The 16162-nt window shown below is 36.5% G+C and overlaps 1 protein-coding gene across 5 annotated transcripts in view; it reads left to right on the forward strand.

The window, feature by feature from the left end:
* Positions 1-16162, forward strand: part of WRN (WRN RecQ like helicase) — a 146724-nt gene that overhangs the window by 88574 nt on the left and 41988 nt on the right. For all 5 annotated transcript variants that reach the window (XM_055295908.2, XM_063610892.1, XM_063610894.1 and 2 more), the window contains 3 exons: positions 2661-2762; positions 3037-3129; positions 10458-10599. In XM_055295908.2, the coding sequence (XP_055151883.2) occupies positions 2661-2762; positions 3037-3129; positions 10458-10599 (337 nt within the window). The remainder of the gene's footprint in view (positions 1-2660; positions 2763-3036; positions 3130-10457; positions 10600-16162) is intronic.

Consider the following 16162-nt stretch of genomic DNA (forward strand, 5'->3'; position numbering starts at 1 on the left):
ACATAACAATTCTTGTTTTCCTTTAGACAGTTGTATCTGTCAAGCTTCTTATGATCTAATTTAAATAATTGGGATAGAACACAGCTGTACATGTTACTATTAAATATGGAATATATCAAACATAAGTTGATTCCTACCAGTTCTGATTTTATTTGTGTATTTTGTTAAAGGTACTGAGGACGTTAATATCCAGTTTTATATTGTGCATTTGAAGGTTCATCAATAAATACAATTCTTGTTTCTCTGGGTCTTAAAAGATATTTTAAATGGTTATCTCATTAAGATTTAACAGGAAATAACAGTGATTCAAATCAAATAGTGGTGCCAGAAACCCATACTTGAATTTTGGGTACAGACAGGTTACCCTTTGCATCAATCCTGAGGAAACTAAAACTATAGGATTAATCAGGATAAAAAAGAATTGAGCAAGGATTCAGGAGGGATCTGTATCATCCCGGTGACAACCCTCTTCTAGAAAAAACTAGAAAGTCTAGAGTAAATGAAGTTGCTGGTTCTCACCTGGAAAGGTCAGTTACTCACAAAATTTTTAGAGTCTATCTTATGCCGTAATTCTGTCACTGAGAGAAGAAACTTGTCCAGTCATCATGTAATCTTCATGTAAATTTATATTTTTAATTGCAGAATTCATAGCACAGGCAAAGTCCCAATGTCTGCATTTGCTGTTACCTTAAATAGTCAAACCCCAAAGTTATTGTAATCTTTTTTTAAGAGAGAATAATTCGCAAAATAATCTCGGTCCAATAGATCTTTCAGTGGATCCAAGTGATTTCCATGAATGGTTTAGAATTTTTTTAATTTTCAAATTGTTTTTATTCTGTGGAATACAGGACTTATTTTTGTAGTCCCAAAAGAAGAATAAATATTTATTTATTTGCCGTTAAGAGTTGTAGTTTTGTTTTCTCAAATTTGTCCTGACACTGATGAGATTAGTTAAATGTAGGTCATCTGAACCAAATACAAAGAAGGACCGAGTTCTGAGAGTGTGGGCGTTTGTTTTCTTGTTTTTTTTTTTTCTATAGGAGGGGAACAAGGTAAACTAAACAAACAAACAAAATAAAGCAAAAAAGAACTGATTTTTATCCCTTGAGGTAGAAAGAATGAGATTACAGCGGGCCCCCTTATCTGCATTTTCACTTTCTATGTTTTAGTTACTCACAACCACGTCCAAAATATTAAATAGAAAATCCCAGAAATAATTCATAAATTTTAAATCAGTGGTGGCTTTGAGTACTGTAATGAAATTTTGTGCCATCCCACTCAGTTGGCCTCGACTCCCTTAGAATCATCCCTTTGTCCAGTGCATTCACATTGTATTTACTCCCTGTCTGTTAGTCACTTGTTGCAGTATCGCAGTGCTTGTGTTCAAGTAACGCTTATTTTACTTAAGAATGGCCCCAAAGCACAAGAGTACTGTGCCTAAATTTATAAATTAAACTTTTCATAGGTAGATACGTATAGGAAAAAACATAATACATACAGGATTTGGTACTATTCTGCGGCTTCAGGCATCCACTGGAGGTCTTGGAATGTATCCCTTGTGGATAAGGAGGAACTGTATATGGTTAACCTAGGAGCTAGAGTCAACAGTTGGAAGAGACTTTGGGGATAATTACATGGAAGAGCATGGTGGCTGGTGGTTTCAGATGACAAGAATGTTTTTGAATAACGGATCATTTGTGTCTTCAGACTTTCCAGAACTCCTTGAGAATTATGCAGAGGTATTTAATCAGTCAGAAGGTTGAATAGTCAAATTATTAGTGAGTGAAGTCTATTTTGATGAGGATTTTACTAATGCTGTCCCTTAGATATTATAAGTAAATCATCGTTTTCTTTTGAAATATCTGAAACCTAGTTAACACGGACTTATTTATTCTTGCAAAGATACGCAAAGCTAATTGGGAGATTGTCGTCATCTGATATTTGATATTCATGGGCTTTCTTCACAGAAGACTAGAAATTAACAGAGTCACGATGAATTATGGCTGCATTGACTTTAGAAAACAAACACCTCTTTAATGTTATTTAACAATTTTGAATAAATTTGATATGGCAAACAAATCAGTTATAATTGATTGAAAAATGAACTTAATTCTAATACTTGACTGGTGTTCCATAATAACCCATAATACTAAGAGACAGTTTTGGAGGGCGAGAAGTCCTGAAGAGCAGATAGAGATAAAGGCTCAAATTTGAGCTTCTGTCAGTATTCCTTACATCAGTGCTTTTAGTTTCTTATACAAAATAAATTAAAGAATAACCTTTTTACTGGGAAAAGGTAAAAATTAATAAATTGTAGAAGCCTTGTTTGAAGCCAAAAAGTGTGTGACATGTAAATTGAAATGAAAAACCTTAGAGTTTATGGTACTTTTTCAAAGCAGCTAAAGAATTGATACTTGGACACAGGAAGAATTTTTTTCAAAAGCAATTTTTATAAAATCAGAAAAATGTTTACTTCTTGTTGGGGGCATTGACTGGAAAGGAATACAACAGAACTTTCTGAGATGCTAGAAATGTTTTTTATCTTGATGGGGTGTGGGTTTTGTAGATAATGAAAAATAAACAGTAAAAAATAAATAAATAAAAAGTAAGAAAGTTGCCAATACAGTTTTACATATTCCTGTGATGTTTTTAATCGACAGGCACCTTCTTACTGAGATACGTAATGAGAAGTTTCGATTATACAAATTAAAGATGATGGCAAAGATGGAAAAATATCTTCATTCTAGCAGATGTAGGAGACAGTATGTATTATTTATTTTATGCCAATAATATGGATTTATGGATGATGCTCTTTTAAGAAAACAATTTGGCTAAATAATTATCAGTATTTTGAAAAAATATTTTGTTGCTGTTACATGTGTGCTGAATTTTTAAGGCTAACTTCTTTGTGTCTGAGTAAGCTGAAGTCAAATAATGAGGTCCCAAGTGAATCAATTAATGATTATTTTACCTCATTATTTTCAGGAATGAACTTAACATATACGTTTCTGTTCTTTAAAATTTTGTCTTGGGTAGAATCATCTTGTCTCATTTTGAGGACAAACAAGTACAAAAAGCCTCCTTGGGAATTATGGGAACTGAAAAATGCTGTGATAATTGCAGGTCCAGGTAAAGATTTCTTATTATAGATGGACATTCTAAAAGTCTTTCTTTCTCTTCCTATTCATGTTTAATTGAATTTTTGTTGAATGATAAGTATTTCAGTTTTTTAAACAAAACGATGAATGTATTTAGATATGAGAAAGCAAACAATATTAAAGTATTTTGCTTAAAAAATAGATAAAGCAATAAAATGGTAGCCCTAAATCTAAACATATCAATAGTTATATTAAATGTAAATGATCTAAAATATTATTTAAAGGTGTAAATGGTAAGAATTGGTTTAAAAACATGACCCTGTTCTATATGTTGTCCACAAGAAATCCACTATAATTATATAGATAGGTTTCAAAAAGAATAAAACATTACATTCCATGAAAACATTAATCAAAAGGAAGCTGGAGTTGTTACTTTAATATTAGACAATGGAGACTTTGGAGCAAAGAATATTATCAGGATAAAGAAGGATATTATATGATGTAAAAGAATCATTTCACCAGTGTATCATTCAGGGTTCACCAGAGAAACAGGACCACTGATATTATGGATATATATATATGGGGAGAGCGAGGAAGAACAAATATGGGGAGAGAGGGATGAGGGGACTGATTTTGAAGAATTAGCTCACGAAATTGTGGGGGTTGGCAAGTCTGAAATTTGTAGAGCAGGTCAATAGGCTGGAAACTCAGGCAAGAGGTGATGTTACAGTCTTGAGGCAGAATTTCTTCTCCAGCAAACCTAGTTTTTGCCCTTTAGTCCTGCCACTGAGTGGATGAGGCCCACCCACATTATTGACAGTAATCTCCTATACTTAAAGTCAACTGATTATAAATGTTAATCACATCTACAAAATATTTTACAGCAACATCTAGATTAGTGTTTGACCAAACAACTGAGCATCATAGGCTAGCCAAGTTGATGCATAATATTAATCATCACAACCAAGAAGACATCCTAAATATATATATATATCCACATATATATGTAGATATATATATATCTGCTTAACAAAAAGACTGACAGAACTGAAAGGAGAAATAGAGAAACCTACAGTTACATTTGGTGACTTCAAACATATCTCAATAATCAATAAAACTGATAGACCAAAAAGTCAGTAAGAAGATAGAAGAAATGAACAGGACTATCAACATGCTGGATCTCATTGACTTTTTTAGAACATTCTACCCAACAACAGTAGAGTACACATTCTTTTCAAGTGCAGATGCAATATTCATGAACATGGATCATATTCAGAGTCATAAAACAAACCTTAACAAATTTAAGAATCTTGTATTTGTATATTTTTTGACTAGAATGGAATTAAACTAGAAAGCAATAACAGAAAGATAACAGAAAAGTTTCTAAACCTTAGAAACCTTAGAAATTAAATAACACACTTATAAATAAATCTGTGAGTCAAAGAGGAAGTCTCAAGGCAAATCAGAAAATGCTTTGAACTGAATGAAATGAAAATACAAAATGTGTGAGATGCAGCTAATGCAATACTGAGAAGGAAATTTATAGTATTAAATACCTATATTATAAAAGAAGAAATGTCTCAAATCAATACCTAAGCTTACGTCTTAAGCAACAAGCAAATAAGAGCAAAATAAATCAAAACGAAGCAAACAGAAGGAAATAATAAAGAACAGGTCAATGAATAGAAAAACTATGGTCATACCACTGCTGTCCAGCCTGGGTGACAGAGTGAGACCCTAGGTCAAAAAAAATTAAAAAACAAAGCAGTATGCAGCATTCATTGTCAGTGAATAGAAAATGGAAAAACAATAGAGAAAATCAATGAACTCAAAAGCTCATTCTGTGTAAAGATCAACAAAATTGATACAAACTTCTAACAAGACTGACAGAAAGAGAAAAGACACAGAAGACCAATACCAGGAATGAAAGAGGGAATTTCACTACAGACCCCCCAGGTATTACTAGGGATGATAAGGGAACACTATGAACAACTCAGAACATAACTTTAATAATTTAGATGAAATGGATCAATTTCTTGATAATCTCAAGCTAATTAAACTTACAGTGAATTAGATAACCTGCATAGTGTTACAACCATTAGAGGGATTTAATTCTATGTTAAAAATCTCTGAAAATAAAATTCTCTAGCTCAAAGAGTTTCAATGACAAATTCTACCAAACATTTAGAAGACAAAATAATACCAATTCTATAGCGTGTTCCCATTTATATAATAGTCTTTGAAACATAAAACTATGCTAGAGGGATGAAGAAAAGATCAGTGGTTATTAGAGATTGGGGGAGGGAGAAGGTATGATTCCAAAGGATAATACAAGACAGTATTTTGGAGTGATAGATTTATCGTGCCCTGATTGTGATGGGAGTTAGATGAATCTATGGATATCTTAAAATTTGTAGAACTTTACACATACATACAACCAATTTGCCTATGTTAATTGAAAAAATAAAAACAAATTATTTACCTGGTTGCGTTAGCTACATACCTAAGTTCAATAGCTGCATTATTGTAAGACAAAAGAAGCATTATTAAGGATGGAGTTTTTCTCTGTGTAGTGGCAAATAGTTCCTTCACTAAGAAGATAGAATTGTTCTATGCACCTTTAAAAAAAAACAAAAACAACAAAAAAAACCACAACCTACAAACAACTACTTGCCTGGTGCGGTGGCTCACACTTGTAGTATCAGCACTTTGGGAGGCTGAGGTGGGAGGATCACTTGAGACCAGGATTTTTAAGACTAGTCTGGGCAAAAAACTGAGACTGTGTCTCTACAAAAGTAAAAAATAAATTAAAAAAATTAGCTAGGCATAGCGTCCTGTGCCTCTAGTCCCAGCTACTATGGAGGCTGAGGTGGAAAGATCACTTGAGCCTGGAAAGTCAAGACTGCAGCTGCAGTGAGCCGTGATGGCACCACTACACTCCAGGCTGGGCGTCAGAGTCAGACTCTGTCTCACATAAAAAAATAAATGAATAATAATAACAATAATAATAAAAACTAGTCTGGGCGTCATGGCTCACACCTGTAGTCCTAGCCCTTTGGAAGGCTGAGGCAGGAGGATTGCTTGAACCCAAGACTTTGAGAACAGTCTGGGCAACATAGCAAGACCCCTCTCTATTTAAAAAAAAAAACAAACTTAAAAATCCAGCAAATACATAAAGCACAAAGCTGACAGAAGAGGTGGAGAAATCAACAAATCCACCATATAAGTGGGAGAATTTGATGTAATTTTTAGTTATTGGTAGGGTAAAGAATCCAAAAATTAGTACACTATAGAAAATTTGGTCAACATAGTAATAAGTTTGATTTATCAGATACATAGTATATAGAGCCCTAGACCAAGCAACTGTAGCAGTGTATCTCAAGTATTTTTACTTCATGACCCACATAGCAAATGATATGTGTATGTAACACATTGGACTAATTGTCAGAGTTAAGTTTCTGTCCAAAACCCTAAGATCTGCAATGATTAACCTTTCAGCACTCTTACAACTCACTTGTTTATAGCACACTGATTGAGAAGCACTGAAAGACTTCATTCCTCAAACATACATGGAATATTTCTAAAAACTATGTATTGGGCTGGGTGTGGTGGCTCACGCCTGTAATCCCAGCACTTTGGGAGGCCGAGGTGGGCGGATCCCGAGGTCAGGAGATCGAGACCATCGTGGCTAACATGGTGAAACCCCGTCTCTACTAAAAATACAAAAAATTAGCCAGGCGTGGTGGCGGGCGCCTGTAGTCCCACTACTCGGGAGGCTGAGGCAGGAGAATGGTGTGAACCTGGGAGGCGGAGCTTGCAGTGAGCCGAGATTGCACCACTGCACTCCAGCCTGGGCAACAGAGCGAGACTGTCTCAAAAAACCCAACCAAACAAACAAAAAAACTAAACAAACAAAAAAACAAAAAAAAACTATATATTAGAGCATGGGTTGGCAAACTATGGCCTGTAGGCCAAATCTGCATGCCGTTTTTTTTTTTTTTTTTTAATTTTTTTTTGACATAGGGTCTCACTGTCACACAGGCTGTATGACCATAGCTCACTGTAACCTCAAATTCCTGGGCTCAAGCAATTCTCTCGCCTCAGCTTCCCAAGTAGCTACAGGTACGCACTACCTGGCCCAGTTAATTAAAAAAAATTTTTTTTGTTGGTAGAGGCAGAGTCTCAGTATGTTGCCCAGGCTGGTTTTCAAACTCCTTCCCTCAATCAGTCCTCCTACCTCAGCCTCCTAAAGTGCTGTGATTATAGGCATGAGCCATCACGCTTGACTAATGTTTTTGTAAATAAAGTTTTCTCAGAACAGAGCCATGCCTTTTGTTTATGTGTTATGTAGGGCTGCTTGAGTTAAGTAGTTGGCACAAAGCCTATCATGGCCCATAAAGCCTGAAATACTTACTATCTGGTCCTTTATAGAAAGTGTTTTCTGACCCTGTACTAGACTAGCTTGTCTCAAAATTCTTCAATGAATTTGGAAGTTTTCTCACCACACTTTCTGACCATAATGCACTTGAGTTAGAAATAAATAAGGGGATAAACAACAAAATTCTCATGCATTTGGAAATTAAAAATAACACTTAATTCATATTCAAAGAAAGAAACTGGAAATTAAAAGAAAATTTAAACCTACAGATAACTACATTAATATGCATTAACACTTTTAGAACTTAGGGATAGTTACAATGATATACATTAAAACTGGTAAGAGGCTAGATACGTTGGCTCACGCCTATAATCCCAGCACTTTGGGAAGCCGAGGCTGGGGGATCACGAGGTCAAGAGATCGAAACCATCCTGGCCAACATGGTGAAACCCCGTCTCTACTAAAAATACAAAAATTAGCTGGGCATGGTGGCATGTGCCTGTAGTCCCAGCTACTTGGGAGGCTGAGGCAGGAGAATCGCCTGAACCTGGGAGACGGAGGTTTCCATGAGCCGAGATTGGACCACTGCACTCCAGCCTGGCGATAGAGCGACACTCTGTCTCAAAAACAAAAACAAAAAACTAGTAAGAGGGCCCAGTGGCTCACACCTGTCATTGTAGCTCTTTGGGAGACTGAGGAGAGAGGATCAGTTGAGGCCAGGAGTTCAAGACCAGTCTGGGCAACATAATGAGACCCCATCTCTACAAAATTTTAACAACAACAACAACAACAAAACTGGTAAGAGGCAACATGAATAGTACTTTGTGGGAGTTTGATAGCTTGAAATACTCATAATAGAAAAGAAAAGTAATCAGCTAAGCATCTCACTAAAGAGATTAGGAGAATAAACCTAAGCATAGTTTTTTTCCCAAACATTATTATATTTGGAATATTGAATGCATTCTTATTGCTATTTCAAATATACTTACTCTGAGGAAAGCAATTGAATTAGATAGTTGAACTCTATAGTAGATTTTCTTTAATGAGTCCTTTTGTTCTCAACCTACTTAAATAATTCTCATTTGAATTTATGATAATTTTAGATCTACCCAAAGGTTGACTTAGGAATTTAACTTCTAAATCTACTCAAATGAAAGGTTTATAATCTTTGTGTCATATTTTACAGTCATTAGCATTTAACAATTTATAGCATAGGATTTGGGGGTTTTTTTTTTTCATTTTAAATAAGAAGTTTATTTAAACAAGACACTTGACTAAGGGAAAACTATTTTGGAGTTGTATTACTAGAGTAATTTATTTCTACTTAAAGACAGATTGCCCCACAAGTAACAGCTACATAAAAACAGCTGTAAAATTGTCCTTGGTTTTACAGTGATAAATGAAAAACATTAAAATTATCTAATTGAACAAGGTATGCAAGGATTTTTATATTGTTTTTTGCTAAAACCGTGACAGCATAATAACATCCTGGAGTATAAAGATAAGAGCTGAATGAGCAGGCCACTAGGGGACAAAGGGAGTCTTTTCACAGAACCAGTGCTTCTTTTCCCCACCCTATCTCCATTGAGGTCAATCTAAACATATTATTGGCCATTTAGTTAAAAAAAGAAAGAAAAGAAAAGCAATATGCCTGTGGACATACACCAGTTACTTTCTGTGCAATAAAAGACTGAGGAAGGGGAAAATGAAAGAATAGAGAAAACTGTGTAGTCAGGATATGGTGGAACCAAATTGCAACTTTCTTTTTTTTTTGAGACGGTTTTGCTCTCGTCACCCAGGCTGGAGTGTAGTAGTGGCCCAATCTCGGCTCACTGCAACCTCTGCCTCTCATGTTAAAGCCATTCTCCTGCCTCAGCCTTCTGAGTAGCTGGGATTACAGGTGCATGCCACCATACTCGGCTAATTTTTGTATTTTTACTAGAGATGGGTTTTCACTGTGGTGGCCAGGCTGGTCTTGAACGCCTGACCTCAAGTGATCCACCCGCCTCGGCCTCCCAAAGTGCTGGGATTACAGGTGTGAGCCACTGCGCCTGGCCAAATTGTAGCTTTCTAATTGAGACTGTATTCTTGGTCTGGAAGAGTAGAGTTCTGCAGTAAAGTAGCAGGTCCCCCTTTTAGTAGATATCTCCATATCAGCTGCTGGAACACATCAGTTTTATCTTAAGCCTCACTTCCAAATGTGCAGATGTGTCTGGTTCATTGATTGGCTGCCTGTCAAATTGAAACCTGATTTGCCTCATTGACAAACCGTGTCCCTTACGATAGGCTTTCATTGGTTTACTAAGTGGTGTGGTGCGTGGCTCTTCATCTTAAACTGCACCACAGTTTAAGATGAACCTTCAAATGAACATTTTCCTTGTTCTCAGTCTTGACTCCTTCCTTGGGCTTTCTGTGGACCCTGGTGAGTTTGGCAGCCTCCTCAGCTGCTGCTTCACAAAAGAGTTACCAGGTCTGCCCCGAATGAGTGAGCCCCTAAACAGGACCAGGAGTGGCAGAAGAAAGAGGCAGCAACTGAGATGTGTTTTTTCTATGCTGAAAGGCTTTTTTTTTTTTTTGCAACAAATCTTTTTTTGCAACACACCTTTAACACTAAACTCCAATATTTATATAATTGGTCAAGTAAGTGGAGCTGTTCTAGCTATCAATACAGCAACTCTGCTTGCTTGTCCTATTATTAACATTATTCCTTTCTGTAGTCTGAGGCGCCTCCCATGAAACTTGCTTCTAGGGCACTAGGATTGAGAACCATCAACATAAAGTATCTGTTATGCTATAATAGTTTATTTTTCATATTTTAGATACTTTACATACTCAGGTATAATGAACTTTATTCGTAGCTTCTGAAGTAGTTGGCACATTTGAGATATTTTTTACTTGGCTAATTGTTATGCCAAATCTTTTGATTTCTAAAGATACATGCCTTGGCTAAGCTTTCTTCAAATGTTATTATTTTTATTTAGATTGGATCATTGCTATTCCACGGATGACTCAGAGGATACATCCTGGGACTTTGGTCCGCAAGCATTTCAGCTTTTGTCTGCTGTGGACATCTTAGGGGGAAAATTTGGAATTGGGCTTCCAATTTTATTTCTCCGAGGATCTGTAAGTATATCTGTGAATTCCCTTCATAGATCTTCCTTTACTTCTGTTACACTTTTCTTCAGAGATTTGCAGTATTATGATTGTAACTTTGACTTCAGATGGGTGACTAGGAACTCAATAGAGTCCTACTAAGTTCCAGGTAAATACTACATTCATTACTTTGGATAAAACCTGTGTTTATGGCATCTTCTGCTGTTTTCATGTTCCAAGCCGATGTTCAGCTCTGCAGCTCCGTCTGGAAGCACTGTGTTAGTTTATCACATTGCATTTGGGTGAATCCCTAGACTAGTCTTGCTTAGGATAATTAGGAAAAGTTAACTTTCATTGTGTCAAGGGACAGGTAGAACAAGATTGTCCTTCTGTCCAGGAAACTCTTAAATTCTTCAAGGAAAACTTTAGTTATAGGGATTATTTTTTAAATGTCTAATTTCAGTAACAATATTTGGGACATATTTATTTTTCCTTCTGTTTCCTATCAGAAGTATTTAAGGTTATAAGAAAATTGTGGTTTTTGCCTTTCCTAATGAATAAATAATCAATTAAATTCAGCTACATTTTTTTGGAGTGATTGATGTTCCAGTATTCTTCTAAACAACCACGGGTACAAATGTGAACAAGATAGGACCCTTGCAGTCCAAGAGCTTGTTCTATAGTCCTTTCCTTTATATGATTTTTTTTCCCCTGATTTAGAAGTCTATAAAGCAAAGCTAAATATTACACACTGATATTGGCTGAATAGATCACGAGCGAGAGATAGGATACTTTGCAAATATGCATATTTATTAAAATATACTTTAAAATAGAGATTAAAATTCTCATTTTGAATGTAGAATAGGTAAGCATTTATTTGTGAAATACTCGAATGCTTCATGTAAATACTTTCTGAGTTTGTATTTTTAGAGAGGAACATATTGGAGGCTGAGGCAGAAGAATGGCGTGAACCTGGGAGGCGGAGCTTGCGGTGAGCCGAGATTGTGCCACTGCACTCCAGCCTGGGCAACAGAGCAAGACTCTGTCTCAAAAAAAAAAAAAGGAACATATTTATTAAATTAGTTGTGAAATATTTTTAATGAAATATATTGAAAACTTAGTGTACTGATGTTTTTAGATTCTAAATGGAGTTTAAAATTTTGTTTGTAAATCACAAGTTGGATAAGAAATTTAATAGTAGAAGTGTTGCCTAAGGAACTGTTTTAGGTGTTGTGAGTGAAACTGTATTTTTTATAACAAGAATTTTAGTTGTAAGCGACAGCTTCAATATAATTGAGATCTATGAAAATGTATTCTGTCTCTATCACCTTCAAAACCTGTGTATCCCAGTTGAATGTATAATTTATAAAAATTATTCTTGTTTTAATTTGGTGTAATCTAGCCATATCCAGTATCAACAAATAGGTCTAAGTAGGCTCCTTGACAAACTTGAACTGGCCACAAGAGAGATCAGATTTCACCTATTAAAAAGCCAAATCAGACCACTTACACTCACAGTCTCTTCTGGGAGTCCTCAAATTAAGAAGTTTATCCTTTGTGAAATATTATACTACCCTTGCTAGATAAAAGTAAAACTTTTCTGAAGGTACCACTGAATGAAAATCTGTAGACACTAAATGCAATGAAAATAAGGCAATGTTTTTTTTCTCCCCATTTCAGTGATCTTGGTATCCTGGGATATTGTTTTAAAAATTATCATTATAGTTCCTTTGAGAATTTAGTAAAATGTTCCCTTTAACCAACTTAGGAAAAATTAATATCTTTGTACATGATTTTGAGCTGTAAAATAAACATTTTAAACTGGGAATAATTGGAGTTTAAAGAGATAATGTATGTAACATATAGTAGCAGCATATAATTCTCTCTTACACAAGATTTTTCTAAATAGTAAAAACAGTTATGTAGCCTATCTAGGGGTTCGTGAATAGAGTTTAAAATTTTGTTTTGAACCTGCAAGTTTGATTAGAAATTAAACAGTAAAGGTATTACTTAAGGAACTTTGTTTTAGCTGTCTAAACAACTTACTATATAAAAATCTTTAAACATTCTGTATAAATATGTGATAAGATATGCAATGACCTTAATTTTATAGATTAGAAAATAAAAACACACTCATTAATTTGCATAACTGAGAGATTAAGTGAAAATTCTCTTCTGATCACATTAGCAGAATGCCAAATCTTGTCGTGGCACTAGAATTAGACGGTAGTTTTGATAATACATGATTTGACTATAGACATTTGTTGAAACTATTGGTAGTTTTAATCACTTTTGTAATTTTCAAACTAACGGGAGAAGATTATCCATCCTGTTTTCTAGACAAGCTATTTCATCTGAATGAAATATATTCCTAGAGATAATTATCACTATATCTTTTGGTTTTATTTTGCACATAGAATTATAGTTCACAATGACTTTCTGAAGCTCTAAAGTTACAGCTGTGAGCTTCTTTAGCCTGTAGGGACTGGGAAAAAGCACCCCCGTCCTCCTCCCCCTGCGAAAAAAAAAAGTTAAAGTGTTTTTAACAATAGCAATGGGCTTTTTGTAGTTTAAGAACTCAGGAGTTGCTCAGGCTGGAATGCAGTGGTGTGATCATAGCTTGCTGCAGCCTTGAACTCCTGGGTTCAAGCAGTCCTCCCACCTCAGCCTCCAGAGTAGCTGGGATCACAGGTGCCACCACACCCAGCTATTTTTTTTATTTTTTATCTTTTTTTGTAGGTACGGGGTCTCCCCATGTTGCCCTGCCTGTCTCAAACTCCAGGGCTCAAGTGATACCCCCCACCCTTGGCCTCCCAAAGCACCAAGAGTCACTGTGCCAGGCTGAGTTTAAAATTTCTTGAGTTGGAGTTTATGGCTATTTTTTCCACTAGTTATTAAACATGTATTTTTGTATAAGGCACTGTATTGCATTTTGTGGGGGGGATTCAAAGCTAAATTAGATGAGACGCATCACCTATTATGGAAGATGTTACTTAAGAAGAAATGAGTGTAATGTAGCAGAGAATGAGATAAGGGACATGTGAATACATATAAATGCTATTGAAGTTCTGAAGGGAGAGAGTGTTTAGAGAAATTAGAGGAGTCTTTGTGAAGGTATCACTAGAACTTCCTATTTTTGTGGAATATATGGTAGATTTTGGTGTGATTCTGTGGATTTGGACATTCATTCAGAGAAGGAATGAGGGAAGAAGGGTGGAGAAGAATGTGGCATTCGCAGTACAAAAAGCAATTGTGACTTTTAAAGAAGTTAGTATGAAGAAGTGGCAAGTCTTCCCTTCCCTTCCCTTCCCTTCCCTTCCCTTCCCTTCCCTTCCCTTCCCTTCCCCCCTTCCCTTCCCTTCCCTTCCCTTCCCTTCCCTTCCCTTCCCTTCCCTTCCCTTCCCTTCCCTTCTCTCTTTTTTTCTTTTTTTCTCTGTCAGATACTGGTGTAAAGACTTTGTTTTTACCGGAAACTGATATGTTGGGTCATGTACCCTGGCCAGTCAGTTCTCTTTATTCTAACACTTACCGATCAGTTAGATTTCCACATTCCATGATATGTCAGTTTTGGTGACCCTTATTTTTCCACCTGGTTTATAAAGGGAAAGAATGAGATACGTCACCCAGGCTCTGGAATACAGTGGCATGATGATAGGTCACAGCAGCCTCAAAGTTTCCAGTTCAAGCGATCCTACCTCCTTGGCCTCCTGAGTACGTGGCACTACAGGTGCATGCCACCATGCCCAGCTAACTTTTTTGTGGAGACAGGGTCTCCCTATGTTTCCCAGGCTGGTCTTGAACCCCTGGCCTCAAGTGATCCGCCCACCTTGGCTTCCCCAGATATTGGGATTACAGGCCTGAGCCACTGTGCCAGCCTGAAAATTTCTCTTTTTGAGATGGCATCCCACAGAAGTATACCTGCTTAGAGCTAACACTGGCAAAAAGACTATTTAATCCTATTGCCTTATTTTACTGTAGTTGAGATTGAGTTACACTGAAAGCTGAATGACCTGCCCTAGGTCATACTGTTACTTTGTGCCAGAGTCAGGATGAGCAAATGGCTTTCCTGCCTGCTTGTCTAGTGTCTTTTCTATTTGTTGTGCTGTCACATGCAGTTTTAAATTTGTATTTTTATGCCCAATGGACATGGTAGCTCACACCTGTAATTTCAGCACTTTTGGGAAGCCGAGGTGGGGGGATTGCCCGAGACCGGGAGTTCAAGATGAGCCTGGGCAACATAGCGAGACTCCGTCTCTACAAAAAAAATTTTTTAAATTAGCCGAGTGGTGATATGTGTGCGTGTAGTCCTCCTTGTGGGAGGTTGAGGTGGGAGGATCGATTGAATCTAGGAATTCAGGACTGCAGTGAGCCATGATCACACCACTGCACTCCAGCCTGGGTGACAGAGCAATACCCTGTCTTGAATGAATGAATGAATGAATGAATGAATGCCCAAATCCCTAAGCTGTGTTCTGTATAGCAGCTTTCTCATCATAGGCAGTTTTTACTCTATCAGTGGACAACCTACAAAACTAAGTTAACTAAACACTTAAGCAATTAACAGAGGAGGCCTTGTTCAGAGTGAGAAATCATTAAGCATTTGTTGTTGAAAATTCTTACTGTACTCTGTTTTAATTCTGTTTTTTTTAATGTTACTTTTTTTAGTTTGGATTCCTAGTTGAAAAGGGAATATGATTCCTTTAAAACAAAGATACTCTGTTTTAAAGCAAAGGTATATCATCCTCTTCATGGTGATTGCCATGGAAACAAGACAATGTAAATTTATTCACATAGTACACAGTTTTCATAGTTATTGATCATGAGGGGAAGGGACAGTTAATCCCTACTGATCAGGTAAAACCTCATTGTTTCATACTAATAAATGGTTTTTTTATGCTTATGAAAGGAAAAGCCAGAAGAGTTAATTTTTAGTGTTTAGAGAGCTAGTGATTCTAGTTAGGGAACTTAATACCCTTGGTGTTATTAGTTTGCAAGCAATAAAATCTACTGCCAAGGTAATCCCTAGCAGATGTAGAATACCATTAACAAGTGTTCCAGGGAAGGAAACCCAACTAGATACCAAGTCATGCTTTTTACTCTTAGATTAAGAAATTCAGGTTGAGTTAAAGGATCAGCTGTTAACTAATAAAAAGCAGATTAATATTACGGAGCCAGGGGCTTTGTCCTGGTTATGGACTTAATCTTCACAGCATCCTCAAGAGATGAAAATGAATATACCTGCATATTAGATGAGGAAATAGAAGATAAGTAACTTGCCAGAGCTATGACTGGAAGGCAGGTAGTGTAGCTTAAGAGCCCCCACATGTATGTATATTGGGTGTGTTTGTGGGGGGGTGCATGTGAGTACTTGTGCATGCGTGTGGTATAATAAGAAAAAAATTAGCATTTATGCCTGTAATTCCAGCACTTTGGGAGACTGAGGCACAAGGATCTCTCAACCCCAAGAGTTCCAGACGAGTCTAGGCAACATAGCGAGACCCCACCTCTACAAAAAAGTTTTAAAAATATTAGCCGGCATGGTGGAATACACCTGTAGTCTCAGCTGCTTGGGACGCTGAGGTGGGAGGATCCT

This window comes from Symphalangus syndactylus, chromosome 10 (assembly GCF_028878055.3).
Source record: "Symphalangus syndactylus isolate Jambi chromosome 10, NHGRI_mSymSyn1-v2.1_pri, whole genome shotgun sequence".
Classification (NCBI taxonomy): Eukaryota; Metazoa; Chordata; class Mammalia; order Primates; family Hylobatidae; genus Symphalangus; species Symphalangus syndactylus.